Source organism: Rhynchophorus ferrugineus, unplaced genomic scaffold (assembly GCF_030347505.1).
Source record: "Rhynchophorus ferrugineus isolate W39M unplaced genomic scaffold, kcgeb_rfMv2 rfM5, whole genome shotgun sequence".
NCBI lineage: Eukaryota > Metazoa > Arthropoda > Insecta > Coleoptera > Curculionidae > Rhynchophorus > Rhynchophorus ferrugineus.
The window spans coordinates 7,730,321-7,748,814 of NW_027472584.1; the positions used below are offsets into that span (position 1 = coordinate 7,730,321).

Sequence of the window (18,494 nt, forward strand, 5' to 3'; positions counted from 1 at the left end):
GACAGCTTTGATAAATGAATGGGTTAGCTTAAAAATACTTTCTAACAAATAAATTAGGAGTAGCGTTGTAACACTATGGAAGCCAAAAAATGTTCGTCTTATTACATTTTGGATATTTTGTCTGAATAGTTCAGCATCCTTATGGCATTATTTTTGATGAATAGAAATATATTTTGATCACTATTGAGTTTTATCCAATATAACTGAAATATTAAGCTATAAAGTATTATTATCCCATAGAATTCCCAAGACAATACAAAACATACAGAGAATGTAAAGCACAAGGGCATGAGAAATCACAGAACCCTTGAATACAAACCCTTATACAAGCTATTATAAATATTCCATATCAGAGATAAAGCACAAAGATTTATAAAGTATGTTTTAAATAAAATAAAATTAACAGAAGCATATATAGTAGTACTGGTCATAAAGTCAAACACTTTCAAAAGTTATGTTTGTTTTATTAGTTCTGTCTAGATACTTTTGAAAATCAATACGGTATGTCGAATAATTAATTTAAGATAAAAAAACAAATATTTTTCAAAAATAATGTTTAATCTCTCCACAAATTACTAACAAAATTGTTTAAATAGACAAACTAGTATTGAAAAGCTTTTAATAATTAATATTTTAATAATAATTAATATTTAATAATTTAAAATTTAATATTATTATATTTGATTGCGAAACCTTTATTTTCTATTGTGAAAATACTAAAAAATGTGTTTTGTAAATCTATTTTTATCTTTGTTTTGTCTAAATAAATGTTTAAATTGATCTCATAGATGTTTAAATGAATTTAAGTTTGGCCTTTTTGCCAATGCAGAACCTTTTTCTGATGTAATATTTACTTTGTTATTTTTGCTTATATGTTAGGAGTTATTGTGAATTTCTAAACAAACTTCTAAACCTTATAAAGTTACTTAAAATGATCTCTTATAATGTGAATTTTCACTCCATACCCTACTCTATGGTGGGATAAGCTACCTCTAAGTATAATAATGTCAACATTATGTTTAAAAGCTGATTTAGTGTCTATAAAATTAAATTTATTTAACTTTATATTAGTTGAAAGATTATTTTGCTCAATTTACATAATTTAAACATATTTAACCAATGAACATTTTCATTAATTATCATTCTATTAACATTTTGTTGCAAGATTAACCTAAGCTTGAACCAAGAAATTTGTTCGGAAGGTTTGTTTGAATTGGGTCATTGTTTAATGCTGAAAGTTTCTGGATATATGATCAGTACTGCATATTTTTAGCAATTAAAAATGAGTATATGACACGTTAGAATTAGCCATTAGAATATTTCAGCACAAACCTTAAAATATATTTCATAATTTATAATCATTATTCTTCAAATATTAATGTTTCTTCTTTCTATAAATTATCAATTATTTAAAAAAAATTATATATATACTTACCAACTATGGGTTTATCTGGACTGGACCTAAAGTTTAACGTGAGCTCCGAACCACGGTTCTCAGCATTAAGCCTACCGATTGGCGGGTGACCAACTTTATAAATCATCCCAGAAGACATCCGGTCTTACCCAGCCTGGTTACTGGCGTAACTGGGATCCTTTGCCTTGTCAGATTTTGCACTCTTGCCTAGAATATTCACAAATTTTAAACAATCATAAACATAAAATTACGACCATGCCCCAGTAGGATTCGAACACGCGGCTATTGCAACAGTAGGAGGACCGCTCCATCGCCTTTACTATTGCGCCACCAAGCCGTCAATTATTTAAATTATATATATTGAAATAAATATCAGCAAATGCATCAAGCATCCTGTTTTATAAATGTTAAACTGTTTCCTAGTATAATTAATTCCAACTATATCAAATCATAAACCAAACAGAGCGTAAAGTGCATCAGTTTCAATCAAGCCTTTGAAAACAAAATTTCCATTTAACTTAGACATTAATGTTTACCTTTACTTCCATATAAGACTCGTTGTTTTGATTTGATTTTTACTGGGATGCTTAAAATTTTATTCATTTTAAATGTTGCGAAACAAAATATAATTAGTAATTAACAAGTAGTTTTAAAAATATTTTGTACAGTTAAAATGTGTACAATAAATCTATGTAAAATAACTTTAAAACCTTCTTGTCTAAGATTTATTGTTAGATCGATCGATATTATCCCAGATTGGTAATTGGTACGAAATTTCATTGCTACAAAACGTATAACTAAGAAAGGTTTACGGCTGTGATATAAAATCAGACACTTCCCAACTAGAATTTCCACTTCATTTAGACTAAGACCAACTTCTGTTGCCAAAATAAATTATTATTTATTAACACTATTTGTTGTTCTGTACCCCAACTTTAATTTACGTCTATATTTCTTATATAAAAATAAATAATGTCGATTCGAGAATATTTTTTCGATACAACCATGATGTTTCATGTCCTAAATAAACATTACTAATTGCATGTTAAAAGGTATTTTATATTCAGAAAGAGTGAAGGCTCACGGGATATATTGATTGCTAAAGTTTGTGCATGGTCTATGGAATGGAAAAGGTGACTGATACGAAATAATATGGAAGGTTTTTGGTGTTATTCGGTTTATAATCTGACGAAACCTAATTAATGTTTTATAGGAAATAAAAATATGTAGCAATAAAATATTATACGACAAATAGAGTAGAATATAAGGTAATAACTATACAAACATAATAAATCATTAATAAACAATTAATTAAAGATGTTGGCTAAAATACTTCATATAAATACATAATATAAATATTACATAAATATTTGAATACAAATAAATATTATTTAAATATTTACTTTATAATTACTGTCAATTTTGAAAAATTTTAGAAAAAATATCAAATAAAACATAGTAACGTTGTATATAAGTTAATCAATTATTCTCTTTTATTTAATTTCATTTTAAAGGATAAAACCAATAATATTGAGGAAAATTATTTAATTTCGGATCAACAATTTGGTTTCACGAAACAACTTTCCACAATTGATCAGGTTCGCAGAATCACCGATGTTCTTGAAAAAAACACCAGACGAAAATAAAATTTCTTCAGGAATATTTTTAGTTAGAAAGTTAAATAGTTATGCTTTAAATAAGATTAATATGCTTCTCCAGTCGGCTTGGTGGCGCAGTGGTAAAGGCGATGGGACGGTCCTCCTACTGTTGCGATTATAGCCGCGGGTTCGAATCCTGCTGGGGCATGGTCGTAAATTTATGTTTGTGATCTTAAAATTTGTGAATGTCCCAGGCAAGAGTTTAAAATCCGACAAGGAAAATGAGCCCAGTCACGCCAGTACCCAGGCTGGGTAAGACCGGATGTCTTCTGGGATGATTTCTAAAGTTGGTCACTCACCAGACGGTAGGCTTAATGCTGAGGACCGTTGTTCGGAGCCCATGTCAAACTTTACGCCCAGTCCAGATAAACCCGTAGTTGGTAAAATGAGACTTTAAAACATTAAAAAAAAACTATGCTTCTCCCTGGTCAATATTCAAACATTCTAGAGTCGAATGAATAATAAATGTGTCAAAATTAACTTGAAATATGTAACCACTATTATTTCAATTTAGATATTAAAAACTTACAGTGGTAAAGGCAACAGGACGGTCCACCTACCGTTGCTATAGTCGCGGGTTCGAACCCTGCTGGGATATGTTCGTAAATTTATATTTGTGATTGTCCTAGGCAAGAGTGCAAAATTCGACAAGAAAAATGATCACAGTCACGCCAGTAACCAGGCTGGGTAAGGACGGATGTCTTCTGAGATGATTTTTAAGTTGGTTACCCGCCAGTCGGTAGGCTTAATACCTAAGACAGTGGTTCGAAGCCCACGTTAAATTGTAGGTCCAGTCCAGATAAACCCTAGTTCCTAAAAAAGGAGACATTAAAATATTTAAAACTTCTATTCTATATTAAAATGTTCATGAAATTTCTTTATCAAGGAAAATATATACTAGCAAATATTTATATAAATATTCATAATATTCGTGACAAGCTGATAAGTTATTTAGAAAAAAGATTTTGGATTTGGCACATACGTACATTGGGCTTCATTTAATTTAGAGAAAACAGAAAATATTTCAGTTCGTTCCTGAAGTGAAATATTGGCATATGTTGATTTCCTATTGATGTCGTTGAAAATATTCTTTTACAAATTTGGCAGCTAAGATTCACACTACAAACATCACTTATGCTGTTTGGTTTTTATAACTACTTTTAACCTTACATTCTGCAGTTACCTTTGCTCTTCTATATTTTAAATCCAGTGTATATTAAAGTACAAAGAATAACACGACAATTTAATTATTATTCCTATAGAATTATTCCTATATGCAGTACAATATAATTATTATTCCTATATGCAGTACAAAATCTAAATATTCTAGATTTTTTTGTTGTTTTCTTCGGTCGGTAGAAAAGTAACATTGGAATATAGTTTATTCTATGCAATATAGCGCGCCCTGTAAAAGCCTGCATGCGCAGGGACCAAAATTATTTTTCTAAATAACTTACTGTTGGTTGGAATTTCTGAAGGAATGAATGTTTGTGATTGTAATTACAAATATCTCTAGGCAACAGTGTCAAATCCGAGAAGGAGTCACCATCATTGACAAGCCAGTAACCAGGCTGGGTAAGACCGGATCTCTTCTGAGATGGTCTCATGCCAGAAGTTCAGAGTAAGGATGTCGACCACGGAGAAAAATATCGATATTTCGATGATTTAAGAAATAAAAAATGGGTTGGTAAAAAGTCCCATTTTAAAATATAATAATAACGATAAAATAAAGTAATTTGATATAGAGCATAACAGTTGATATTCGAACAATGTATTCAATGAGATAATAAAAGAATTATTTAGATGAATTTTATTTAATAAACATGTCAAGAATTTTAGTTTATGTAGCCAATATATTTCGGCATTTTAAACGAACATTTTAATTCAAGTACAAATATACAAAGTGAATGGGTCATGTTAGCCCGTTGTAAGTTTATTGAAAAATTCAACAGACAGACCCAAATAATCAATGTATTTTGTTTTAGCAGCACCTTACGTGATATATTTATAGACTTAAAATGTTTATTTTATTGTTCGTATTCGACTTTAAGACATAACCGCGTGTTAAACATTTTTCAGTAGGTTTGAGCGACGGTGTGCCACCATTACATTTTCTGATAATTTTTTCACGCCTTTATCCCAACTGATCATTAAGGCTCTGTATTGTTAAATAAAATGAAGGGTATGTATTTGAAACTTTTCTATTATGTTATAGAGTATTACAGTTACTTATATTTACTAGTGATCGCCCAGTGGTCGAAATTCGACTACGATTTATTTATTTTATCATGTTTATCACATAAAAGTGTTAATATAATAATTTAAAAATTATATAATATGCTAATAAAACTTGGTTTGGTAAGGATTTCAACATAAGATTAGAAATATATTTGGTATATAAAATTAATTAAATCAGTATATGTCCGTAAATAAAAACATACTAAAATATACGCAGACAGTTTCAAGAACGAACAGTCACTAACCTTTTTAAATGCATTTAATTAAACAAATTTCCTTTAAGTTTCAATAATTAACAGAGTATTGATAAGTTTACATTACTACACAATTGAATATTATAACAAAGTATCACAATTAAGATTATTTTCAGAACTATTATAAGAGCTTCAGAGCATCTATAAGTATATATGATCTATCTTTACTTTTATGTTAGAAACATGGAAAAATATAGAATATAATTAATAATTGATTCATAATTCAGAAAATTAATTGTAATATAGTCTTTAATAATATTTAATCAATTAATATTTAATATCTATCAATGCTTTAAAGTGTTACAAAATTACTGTTAATAATTTGTAATTTGTTCTATTTGTCCTATATATTCCATCCAAGCAAATTATGTAGGTATCTCTATTTTAACTGATGTAATAGTTTCATTACTTTATTTATGTATTCATAGTCTTTATCTTTTGTCTATATTTCTCACCTAATATATATATATATATATATATATATATATATATATATATGTATATATATATATATATATATATATATATGTATATATATATATATATATATATATATATATATATATATATATATATGTGTATATATATATATGTATATATATATATATATATATATATATATATATATATTTATTTATATATATTGCAAAAACAATAAATCTGGTAAAGAATTAAGAATAGAATAATTTCTTTACCTAAATTTTAAAATAAAATTGCATCGTTCTTTGCTTATTTATTCCACTCTTCAATCTCACCCTTGCAGATAGCTCATCATTAGTTTGCCTTCTTTCGTTTATCTACTGCTTTCTACTTTGTCTTATCTCCCACGTAGGAACTATAATATAACACCAACAAATGAGGAATTAATATTCTATGAAGCTATGTTATAATTGATAATATTATTAGCAACATTTATTTTAACTATTAATGTTAACTCACGTTAACTTTCAGAATTAGCTCTTTTTCTCTCGGCATTTTGCGGGAGGATATCAGATTTTGATTTTGAAAGTGATTGATGATTGATGTACGTATAATAGAAACGACGATTGAGCTACTGTATAAGAATTAGAGCCTAAAATATTTCTTTAAATGTTTTGATTCACCGACATAACGACTATTTCTGGTTCCTTGATGCGGGCGTATTTCGTTTTATAGGAATTTATTTATTTGTAGCGCATATTACACAAAAAGTTTAGGCCTAAAAATGCTTTCTCGATATAAACTTTAACCGTGCCAAATTTCACGCCTCCAGGTGCCCCCGTTTATCTCAAAAAGGGAGACAACATTTTTGCTAAGCCGAATAATATATAGATTCTCCGAAGTTGCAGACTTATAAAATACTGTTTTTTAAGTTTCATTATGTTCATAATTCTTCAGTTTTTGTTTATTATTGATTTGACACCGAGTGTTTTTTGCAGCACGTTACTGTTTCGTGTCTTACACCAACATCACGATAACACAATATTGAACTTTTTATGTTGGTAATTTCTTTTGATGAGAAAACTTTCTAATAATAAGTAAATATATTACTTAGCCAGTTATTAACAACTTTTATTAGGTGATATGTTGTAATTAAGTTTTTATTACTAAGGTTTATTTCAGTATATTTCATTTAGTTAAAAAGTGAATAACAATGTTTTGTATGTAACAACCAAATATGTCTTGTGCGATTATTGCCGTATTATTCAGATGTTTAGAACGAATACCATACAAAAGTCTAATTCTTGAAACGCCTGGCACGCGTACAAGAATTTGAATTTGCGACCTTGCCAGGTGTTGCTAAGTTTATTGGTACAATATTCATCTTCTATAATAAATGTAAAATGAAGAAACTTTTATAAACCTATTTAATTTTAAATTAATATTGGAAGGAAAAAAGAGGAAATAACATAATATGTAAGACAACTAATATAATTTATTTATCCATATATAAACATTACTATAACAAACCAAAGTAACATGATGAAACTCTTTTCAACACCACCCATGAGGTAGTTCTAGGTACACATGTATCTATAAAATCAAACATACCCCACACTTAATATATTAACTAAACGCTTTGTCAAATCTCTCATTATCTTCTATTAGATTGTTTAACAAAGAAAATCCTATCCCTGTCAAAATTCTTATTTCTGTTTTCTTTTCTTCAGCACTTGTAGCATCACTTTTGTTCCTTGTACCTGTGAAGTTCAATTGATTTGCTTGCTTAATATCTATGATCATCTCTGATTTCATCTAATATAGCATCCAATGAAATTTTACCTACTAGTTTGGCTGCAATCATATCATATATGAATTTAATAAAAATAAATTATCCAAGTCATTGCCATGTCCTACATGTATTTTAATGTATTGTATTCACATTCCCTTTCCTTTGTGTCTGTACTATACCAGGATAATGAGAGTTTATTTTAATGCTTCCCTGGACCTTAACTGCCTCTCACACTTTTGATGAGAAATGCTCACATGAAGGACGCAGAGTCATATTACCTGAACTATTACTTTCGCAGGATCCGTTATGCCTAAAATATATGAATTTAGTATAAAATTGAATACAATTTGCAATATTAAAATTAAAATTGAGTAGATATGCACCTGGATGGAATTTCCTCATGGATCTTTTCATATTAGAACTCTTGAAAAATCATATTCTACAATATTTGCAAATAAATGATTTATTCATTACTGCCTACTATTTGTAATCAAAATATGAACGGTACAACAACAAATAAATTATAAACAACAAAATTCCTAAACTTACTTGGACTGTGGTTCGGAGCCCACGTTAAACAGTAAGTCCTCTCCAGTTAAACTCTCGTTGGTACAAAGGTGACTTTAAAATATATTTAAAAAACCAAATATAAGAATAAGTATAACAATATAAGTATGATAATAAATATGAGATAGTAACACCAAATACCAGAAGTAAACAATCAAGTAACACTAGAGCTTTTACCAATGCCAGGCCAAAACAAAAATAGCTGTCGTAGTTTATTGGATTCTACTTCTCGATCTATTGCAAAAGGCAACGTCGCAAATCCAGGCGGAAACTGACGAAGTTCATCGAATGCCGAATCAGTAAAATTAGTTAAGCATACAAAAATAAGGATATAAAAATCATCGTGGTCTAGTAGATTGAATATACTGCGCAGGCGCGCGTATCCCGGGTGTTAGATATATTTGAAAATGATCATTATTACTTGTGAGGTCGTGCGTCACTCTGTGTCATATTTATAACCAAACTTCTATTCCATTCTTCGGCATAGTATTAATCGTCAAGGCGTAAAATATACTTTGTATTATTTTTAAAATTAAAGGTAATGTTCATAAGTTTTATATTAACCTATATATACCATACATTTACCAAATACATATACATATACCAATATTTATATATATATATATATATATATATATATATATATATATATATACATATATATATATATATATATATATATATATATATATATATATATATATATATATATATATATATACCTTTCAAGTATTTTCTTTTATTTCTTTTCAGTATTTATAGTATGCAATCTTTTACTGCACTTCAGCAATGCCGATAAACTGGACGATTAATTGAAATTACTTAAATATATAATTTCCTATTACCTTCTCAAAATTCAGTTGTAGGATATTATTCTGGGATTCATATTGGCTACTTGTACTTGCTTCAATAATAAGTCTCATAGTATTCTTAACAAAAAAAACTTTTATAGACACTCAAATTATTTTTTCGCCCATAACTCTTCTTGCCTTATCGTACCCTACTGAAAATTCATTCGTAAGTTAATAATCACATCGATACTTTTATGGAAAATAATACTACCTTGACGATTACTCCTTATACAGTCGTATATTAAGCTTCTCGACTTCTTCAAACTTCTTGTTTTCTGAAAAAATTTTTAAACAATAATACGTTTTTCAAAACCTTACAAATTCTTAAAATATAGATTGGATTGTTTAACATCCGTATTATGGATTCGACAAAGATGCTGCCGAAATTCAGTGCGTGTACTAAAATCATAAAGTTGAGGACACAAGGACGGCAGATGATCCTTTTTGTCATCTGCATTAGTTGTGCAGCTAGCTCATGGTGAAATTTTGGCATATGTCTATTTCGTTCTCTTGCTGCTAAGTATATCTTATTATAAATTTGAAACTCAAAAGGCGTTCTTTTAAGCAAAAAGGAACGTCAAAAAATAACTTTTTAAAAAGCCATATCAAACGCTTTAATAGTTAAACAAACAAATGTCCAACATTAAAGCAGAGCAATACCGTATATTACCATTTCTTTTCAAAAATGCTTGCCTTGCAGTACTCTGCGGTGTTGCCAAATCCAAAGGCAAGAACTATATATTGTACTAAATAGTAAAAAAAGTATTTACTCTATTATTAATTTTTGTTTCAAAACAAAATATAAAAGTTAATTTCAGAAGGTCTTGTTTAATAAATGATTATTCTAAAATAAATGGCATCCATAAAGCAAATAGCCTAACAGTAAATTTGGCACTATCGACTTTTAGTACTTCGGCTGGCCGCGAGTATATTGCGCCGACCAATATACGAATTGTCCCGAAAGTAGCCGAATCTCTGGACCACGGTGATTTTTAATGTATCCTAATTAGTTACATCTGAGAAACTCTATGCTACATTATAACACTAAGGTATTCATGGGCTGACTCGAAAAGATAATCCAAATACAAGTCACAACTATAGCACTTTTTGATTGTCAAATTCCTCGAAACAATTTGTGCTAAATATTTATCTCAAAGTGTCGCATGACGACTGTTTCATGTTCCATTAAGTAATTATTGTTGAAAAACTTTAACAGCCCACTCAACTATAATGATTTAGTCAATCAATCAAACTGCCTGTTAAGAAGTAACTTCGTCTCCATCAGGCTAATCGTGTTTTTTTGTAGCTTTTCCTCCTCTACCAATCCGGATCGATTAAGATGCATCTAGCTATCTCGACTAGAACATTGATTTTTCCTACCAGTTATTTTTGGTTCTGCTACATGTTGTATATTTAGGCCTTTAGAGATTACATTTTTTCTTAAAGTATTTTTCCTGTTTACCTGATTATTCGTTAGTTTGATAAGCTGGATAGGAAGATCTTCATGGGATCGCAAATATTTAAATATATTAAATCAAATATTTTTAATATATTATTTTAAGAAAATTACCGGAAACCATTGCGATTGATTTTACCTTTCCTTCAAGTACACACAGGCACACAGGACACCTGGCTATTTTTTTTGCTGTTTCACTCCCGCACTTAATGTGATCTCTCTCTGTCGGTACCCTGAACTTTGAGGCAATTTCCATTCATCTCTGGTTTATCAGAGCTGTTACGGTTTGGTACTATTACCAATTCCCTATTATTTTCCATATATCTCGAAGCTCCTGAATCCACATCTCTCGAAACAAAATCCTTAATGTTATTCGTTGTCATAAATTAATTTCGTGTTAATGAGATTACATTTTAAATCAGGTTTAAATTGGCTAGATGACTTGCTTCCAGCGTTGTTTCTAGAACATTCTGTAAATCTAGGATAATTTGCAGCAAAATATCTGCTTCCCAACTCTCTTTAATGTCTTTTCCAAATGCAACTCATTTATTTCATGTGTACGTCTCAGCCAATTCGCTGCCGTTGGAGCCACAAGACTTCGAACATTTTTCAGAATGTTGCCACAGTTAACGATCGGCCTCAGGTGTTCTCGGACATAGTCTCGTATTTTTCAGATCTCTTTCTATGATCTTGGCCCATGTCCTTTTCGAAGCTCTTCGCTGTAATTTCCATCTAGGTCTATATCGCTACAGAAGTCTGTGAGGAATTCGTTCGCCTTTAATTTGACAAAAATATTCATGCAATTGGAATCTGCGTCTTTCCGTTTGTTCTGCAACGGTACACTGATTGCCATTGTGTAACATTTCCTCTCTTCCACATGCCACAGCCTCCATCTTAAAGAAGCAAAAGCTCTTGCAGTTAGGCCGGTTAACCTTATTGCTTCAGGGATATATACTTTAACTGGATCCGGCTGAGATTTACATTAGCAGGCGATCCATCAATTGTCAATACTTTGCTCTTTTCTTCATTAATTTTGCAGCCATTTGACTCTGCAGTGTGAAGTGTACCATGAAGAATACTAGAAGCCCCAACATCTGTATCAGCGCAATTATCAGATCGGTCAAGGAGTTTGTAGCATCATATTGAATACCCAATTTCTTTTTAAAATCTTCTAATTTTAATAATAAATTATATATGTGTTTCGATATCATCATTAACCTTTAGCGATAGCTAGGAAATTTGCTTCAATAAAGCAAGTATGCTTGACACACATTATTTCTGATGATCTACCCGTAGAGCCTCCTTATATGCAGTAAGTTTTCAATGCTTAATTTTCACAGTTTTTCACAAAATAACGAACATTGTTCGCGATCTCTTTATTTCTATATATATTATTCCAGACTGACTGTGAACTCCGATACCAATACAAATAGCAACTATAGAAGTTTTTGGTTATCGAACTAACCCGAAATAATTTTCGTAAAACTTTTATTTGAAGCTAACACATACCGTCTTATATAATAATTATTGTTGAATAAATCCAAATGGAAATTCGGAAAAAATGGAAAACGTTGAAGCTAGCGATAGAACGCGTAATATTGTACTAATATAAATTGAAATAAAACAAGTTTTTTAAACCAGGAAATAGGAATATTTTAATCAAAAATAATAGAAAATGCTGTCATATACTATAGTTTATATCCATACTTACATATTTGGTAAAAATTATTAAAACTCTAAAATAATTTAGATAAAATAGTTAATTGAGAAACTTTACGAATTAAATTATATTTTAAGAATATAAAGAATATTTTTTGTCAGAATGTATATCCCAAAACTGTATAATATATCTGTTTACCTTATATCCAATAATATATCCAAAAATATCAAACTCGATTCAACGTAAAATATCATGACGTGAGTGTATCGTTTAGCTCATTTAGCGTCATGTGTTTGCTGTGCTTGTTCCTTTTTATAGTTAAAAATTAAATTTTGTGATAAATAATCATGAATGGTATGTAGAAAATCATAATATTACCATACACTGATATATTTTGTAATAATATACTAGGTTATTTAATTTAAAAGGGGTTTCTATTGAAAATCTCCGAAAGATATGTGAAAGTGAAGTACGCAAAGGGTCCATGTCTGGTTAATACGACGGGCGAGACAGAGCCAAATATTTTCGTGCAAAAAAAGTCTTCTCGTGAATTTTGATATATTAAAACAAAGCATATTTAAAATTTTGAAAAGAAATTACCTGCCTACGTATTGATATATACATAACCTGTCACACTTTAAATAAAACTCAATAATTTATTTTCATTAAAAATAAAGACCTGTTGCTTTTGACATACTCATCCCTAGGGAACACTATTTAAAACATATCGTTAAGACTACACAAACAATAACTTAAGTTGAAAACACATATCATATAACTGTTGAAAATATTAATGTTGTTTTACTACACAAAATACGTAACATTCATATTACTTTTTTTGCTGGCTGTTTTTATGCAGTCTGATGCTAAGCTGGCAGTGTTTTAAATTATCCTCCTACATATATTACTTAGCAAATAAAATGTATGTGAATCATTCCAAGTTTGTAAACACTCGATTAAACAGTAAAATAATTGCGTGTAGATACTTTTAAATGGCTATTAAAATAAACGAGTCTGGCATAATATGTGTGTTCTCTATTAGTAAATAGAGATATATTACTGTTAAAATAATATTAGTCATAAGATATAGTAAATACAATACATTATTATAATTATAATGCATAATGATACATTTTAATAATTTTTGATATATTTATTGAATGTTTTTTTATAATAATTATTTTCTTACTATTAATTTCTTTAACTTAAGGTTTCTCAATTAATACCTGAAGAAAATAATCTGTTAATCAATATATATTGCATGTACCACCGGTAATTCGAAACAATCCATATGAAGTCATTTATTTAAGAGGTGATGAAACGCATTTAAGATCGATAAAAACGAACTAAAATCGTTTAATCACATTTTTTATTATAATTATACTGTAATTCTACTATAATTCTAAATGATAAAGTTTAAATATTTACACAAATCACACTATATAAAAATGAAACTCTATGGCTAATATGAAATGTGGCTTTCCAATTCAGGAACTTTTAATTGGCTAATAGAATAAGGTTAATACCTTAATTCCTATTTCATGTTCCATTTTTTTTCTAATAATTTATTTTTTATGATTTTTTTTCCATTATGACAATATTGTTTCACATTTTAGCCATAAGGTCATAATATATTTTGCCATAATTCTAATATATCGATTATATAATCCATAATTAAATAACACTACTTTCTAAGACCTCGTAGGGGGTAGATAAATATATTACGGAAGCACTCCTGAAAGTATATCAAAGACAAACTAATGTTCCTCAAGGAATCCCTAAACGTAGAATGTTGAGAATTTTGGAACACTGGAGTTTGAGAAGACCAAACTACGTCCCTTAGTCAAAAGGTGATGACAAAGGCTTACTTTATAAGTTTTCACTTATGTTAGAGTAATATTGTACTTCGCTATTGCGCGCCCTTAAAAAAATATCAAGAAAAAATATGCATCCATCCTTGTACATACTATAACATACGTAGATCATCTTAGAAAGCATCATCATTTACACTTTTGCCTAGTAACAAATAAAAGCATCGATATCTTAGGGGTATTTGAACTCCCAGTGCTTTTGAAACACAGCGAGAGACAACTCTTCGTGCTACACAATAATAAATAAAGCATTATAAGGAAAAATATAAATATATATAGATCAATTTAGTTTGTTAGAATATATAACACGAAAAAGTGTATAGTAACATTAATAAAACTGTTAGAAAATAAACAAATAACACCTAATGGTATTCAATTATTTATCACTACTTCTACACACTAATGTATTTCCACTTTTTTTTATATAAATTATACTTGGTTAATGAAGATAATATCTCAGTTAGTGGTAAACTTAGAATTCAAAAGACCTTGAGAGTTTCGAAAATCAGTCCCCTGATTTCAATAAAATAGAGAATGCTTTTTTAAAACTCCTATTATTTTAAACAGTTTATTTTCCAGAGTTGACACCATCTGATCAATTTTTCTGTCGAATACGGCACGATATCAAAACTTTCCTAATTACGATGTTTAAAAAGGGTTCGATTAATGGACGGATCCAAGGATGAGTCATTCTTTTTCAAGGTGATTGCTTTTACTAGAAAGTAAGAAAACGTCTAAAGTATCGATTTCAGCATGTCAGTTTCATCTAACAATTTTTATCTAAGTATTAAAATTTGGAGCCGAATCCTTTATTAACTACTTTTAAAAAATTCAGTTAAAGGGACGCTGTATTTTTATCAAATTGCTGACTAGGAATCGATAACTCGTGTTAATATATCAGCAATTATTCATAATCTTGTAAAAAAAGGTACTTGATACTTTACTAAAATTGCTAAAAAACTTTTATACACTTCCAGGCCTTTTTAAATTTTAAGTGATCATCATTTTTTATCTGATATTTTACTTATCAACAACCGTTCTTATTTAATTGGCTAGCATCAAGCCAAAAAAGGATATCATTAATCTTTTTTAGGCACTATAAAAACGGGCATTAAATTTCAATTTTTCCTGAAATGATATTTCAAAAGTGCGACAATCTTCCCAATAAATATTATTCACTGACATCTCTTACCAAACATCTTTTACAGTTTTTTGCTCTAATAATGCCGTTCATTCAATAATAAATTTAAAATTTATAATATTTAGTAATTGAATGATTAATCATGCAGAGAATACTTTTATAAAATACCTAAGAAAATGGGAAAACATTTTTTTTGTTATTACCAATCTCATTTTCCAATTCAATCAGATCTTTTGATTTTCTTTGTCTCTACCTCTATTTCATGCTCCAAACTTCTTACCTTAGAAATAACTAAATCTGATAAATAAACTGTATTTTATAAATTTAACTCAATGGTTGATTTTTGAGCTATATGAATAAATACTTTACTCTTCAGTAAAGTAAGTCTTCCTTCAAGAACTATTATATCCAAATAAGGATTAAATTATACACTGATGAAGCAACTTACTAACAATATTTCCTATTGTATAACAAAAAAAACTACTATTATGCCCACAGTCTCTTGGTCCTTATTTTATTAGTAAACCCCCCCAAAATTAACTTATAATCCTAGTTATACAAGCTAAGATTATTAATCTTAAATATTTGAGTAACTCGCACATGGCAAAGTAATATTATTATAAGTAGTGTTGGGAACAATCGACTGAAATCGACTATCAACTGTTTAGTAATTGACTACTTTGTACTATCGACTGTTTCAGTCACTATTTTTTCGACTGTTTTTACTAGTAACTGTTTTCAGTCGCTATTTTCGGTCTGACTGATTTTATTACTATTTACTATCGACTATTTCAATCGTTTACGCTTAGTTACTATTTTCGGTTCTACTAGTTCATTTGATTGATTTTTAACGTTATGGCCTTGTCGTCCTAGCCGCGACCTTGAAGTAATGCACTGAATTTATGCTTATATATATTTATAATTTATATGTAATATATGTGGTTTTATGTTTTTTTTTATAGTTTGCTTGTGAATAATTATATATTGTAAATTAATATAGCAGCATTTTGGAACGCTAGTTTTCGAGGGCAAAAAAAAACTTTTTTTTGATAAACTTTCACGATTTTTGTCCAAGCCTCTTGTTTGTCAAAACTGTTTTCCTAAAATCTTGAAAACTAAAATTAGTTTCAAAAATTAAATCGATCCAAAAGATTTAAAAAATTTTTTGCAGTAGCAGTTTTTAATTTTTTTTAAGTATTAACTAATGGGGTGAATAAAGTATATTAAATATTTATAACAAATACATTTTCTGATAGGAAAACTCTACTTTAATATTCAAGAATTTATTTTGTTCGCTATTAAGAAGAGCACCACAGTTTTTAGTTGTTAACGAATGGACTATCTGAACAGAATGTGTTCAACTTTTAAAGCCCATTGAGATAATGACCACCGAATTATCTGGTGAAAGATATCCCAACGATGTCTTTAATTATACCGTTAATAAGAGGACTGCAACATTCCATCAAATCCATTATTTTAACAAGTGAATGGGGAAAAAATTACAAAATTGTCTATTAGATGTCATCAGAAAAAGACTGGCAATTTTAGAAATGAACACGATTTCACGCATAATCCACATTTTTAGATCCTAGATTTAAGGAATCAGCATTTGGTATTGTAAATAATGCTGAGGCGATACAAGAAGTTATCACAAAAGAGGAGATATCTTCCATTATAACTTCAAAAAGTACAAATATATTTCCACAACTCGAAATTCAAGACACAATTACTGACCAAGAATGTATTGACATCTGGAGATATTTTTATAAAAAAATCGTTAGAAAGAAATAAATAATTACTCCAAGTACTGCAGCAACTTTACAGATTTAGTAGTATTTGGAAATTCCATTTAATGGGCGTTTAGAAAACTCTTTAGATTTTTGGCAAGCCCATAAAATGAAACTACCTGAATTATATCAGTTACACGTAAAATATTCCTCTATACCAGCAACATCTGTCCTCTGGGAACGAGTTTTTTCTAAATTTGGGCAAATAATTAACGATCGAAGAAATCGCCTCACGGGAGAAAAGTTGAACATGATAATATTCACAGTAATTTAAAAATATTTCCGTTCAAAAATAAATAAAAATTTTATTTAAAAAGGGTCTGGTAGCTATTGTACAATCATTTTTAGGTTCATCATGGATTAGATTTTTTAATGATTCGGTATACGTTTCCATTTTATTTAGTAGTTATGGTTATTGAAAATTTCGGTTTTTAACTTTTGTTTAAGTTGTATTATACTATTTATATTTATTACACTATGTTATTTAAAAATAGCAATTAATATATTAAAACACGATAAAACAATTGTGGTATTATTATTTCTTTTTATACATCTTTTTATTACATGTTAATAGAAATTAGTAATTTTTTTCCTTTTCTTTTTTAAAATTATCGCGTGAATGAATATATATATACCTGTCTGTCTCTGTCTCGCTTATACTACAATTGGAGAATATAAACACATAAACTTTTTTGACTATCGACTGTTTCGACTGTTTTGCGACTATCGACTGTTTCGAGTATTTTCAGTCGATACCTCCCAACGCTAATTATAAGGATCAATGCTAGTCTCAACATTTGCTCAAGCTTCTTGAGATAGATTAGTGTTCAGCGAGGCAATAATGTATAATATCCATATGATTAACGATATGCAAATTTATATTTTACACAAACTCTATCTTAATAAAATTATGAATAGCTGAAGTTAGTTGCATCTAATTTAAGTAGTACTAATTATTTTATCGTACGAAATGTATTTTGCATTTATTTCTGTTAGTTCACAATTAGGCGAGATTTAAAGTGCAAATTTTATACTAAAGTTTACTTTAAAACTTTCTTGTGTTCTGGGAACTTTGGTTATATAATTTAACAGTGATTAAGCAGGGAAATGTCGGCAAGTTGGGATCTTTTTCCGCAATGCGTAATGAAAAGAGCTGAGCTTTTTTCAAAACAAACATATATACATACATTTATTTATTGATTGAATTTAGTTTAATTATACTTAATTTTATTGTATATTTATAGAGCCAAAATGAAGGAAAACAATATAGCTCAAGAATAAATACGAAAATTAAGAAATGATGCCAGATGAAAATACGGGATACGGATAGAAGGTTGCAATTCAATAAATTGAGATAAATTAATAGGACTAATAGACGGATTAGG

At 29.0% G+C, this 18,494-nt stretch overlaps 1 protein-coding gene and 1 long non-coding RNA gene across 5 annotated transcripts in view; one reads left to right on the forward strand and one right to left on the reverse strand.

Moving 5' to 3' along the window:
• The window catches only part of LOC143197618 (Kv channel-interacting protein 4), a 253,188-nt gene that overhangs the window by 71,840 nt on the left and 162,854 nt on the right, over positions 1-18,494 (forward strand). The window contains exon 1 of one of the 4 annotated variants that reach the window (XM_076406187.1): positions 5,142-5,254. The exons of 1 other annotated variant lie outside the window; for it this stretch is intronic. In XM_076406187.1, the coding sequence (XP_076262302.1) occupies positions 5,248-5,254 (7 nt within the window). In that variant the 5' untranslated portion in view covers positions 5,142-5,247. Of the gene's footprint in view, positions 1-5,141; positions 5,255-12,549; positions 12,665-18,372; position 18,494 lie in introns of those variants that run through there. 2 more of the 4 variants (XM_076406185.1, XM_076406189.1) reach the window with 2 other exon arrangements.
• LOC143197623 (uncharacterized) lies at positions 6,280-8,452 on the reverse strand. Its single transcript, XR_013006033.1, has 3 exons — positions 8,326-8,452; positions 8,160-8,215; positions 6,280-6,399 (listed from the first exon to the last, which is right to left on the reverse strand). It is a non-coding gene; the product is annotated as an uncharacterized LOC143197623 (long non-coding RNA).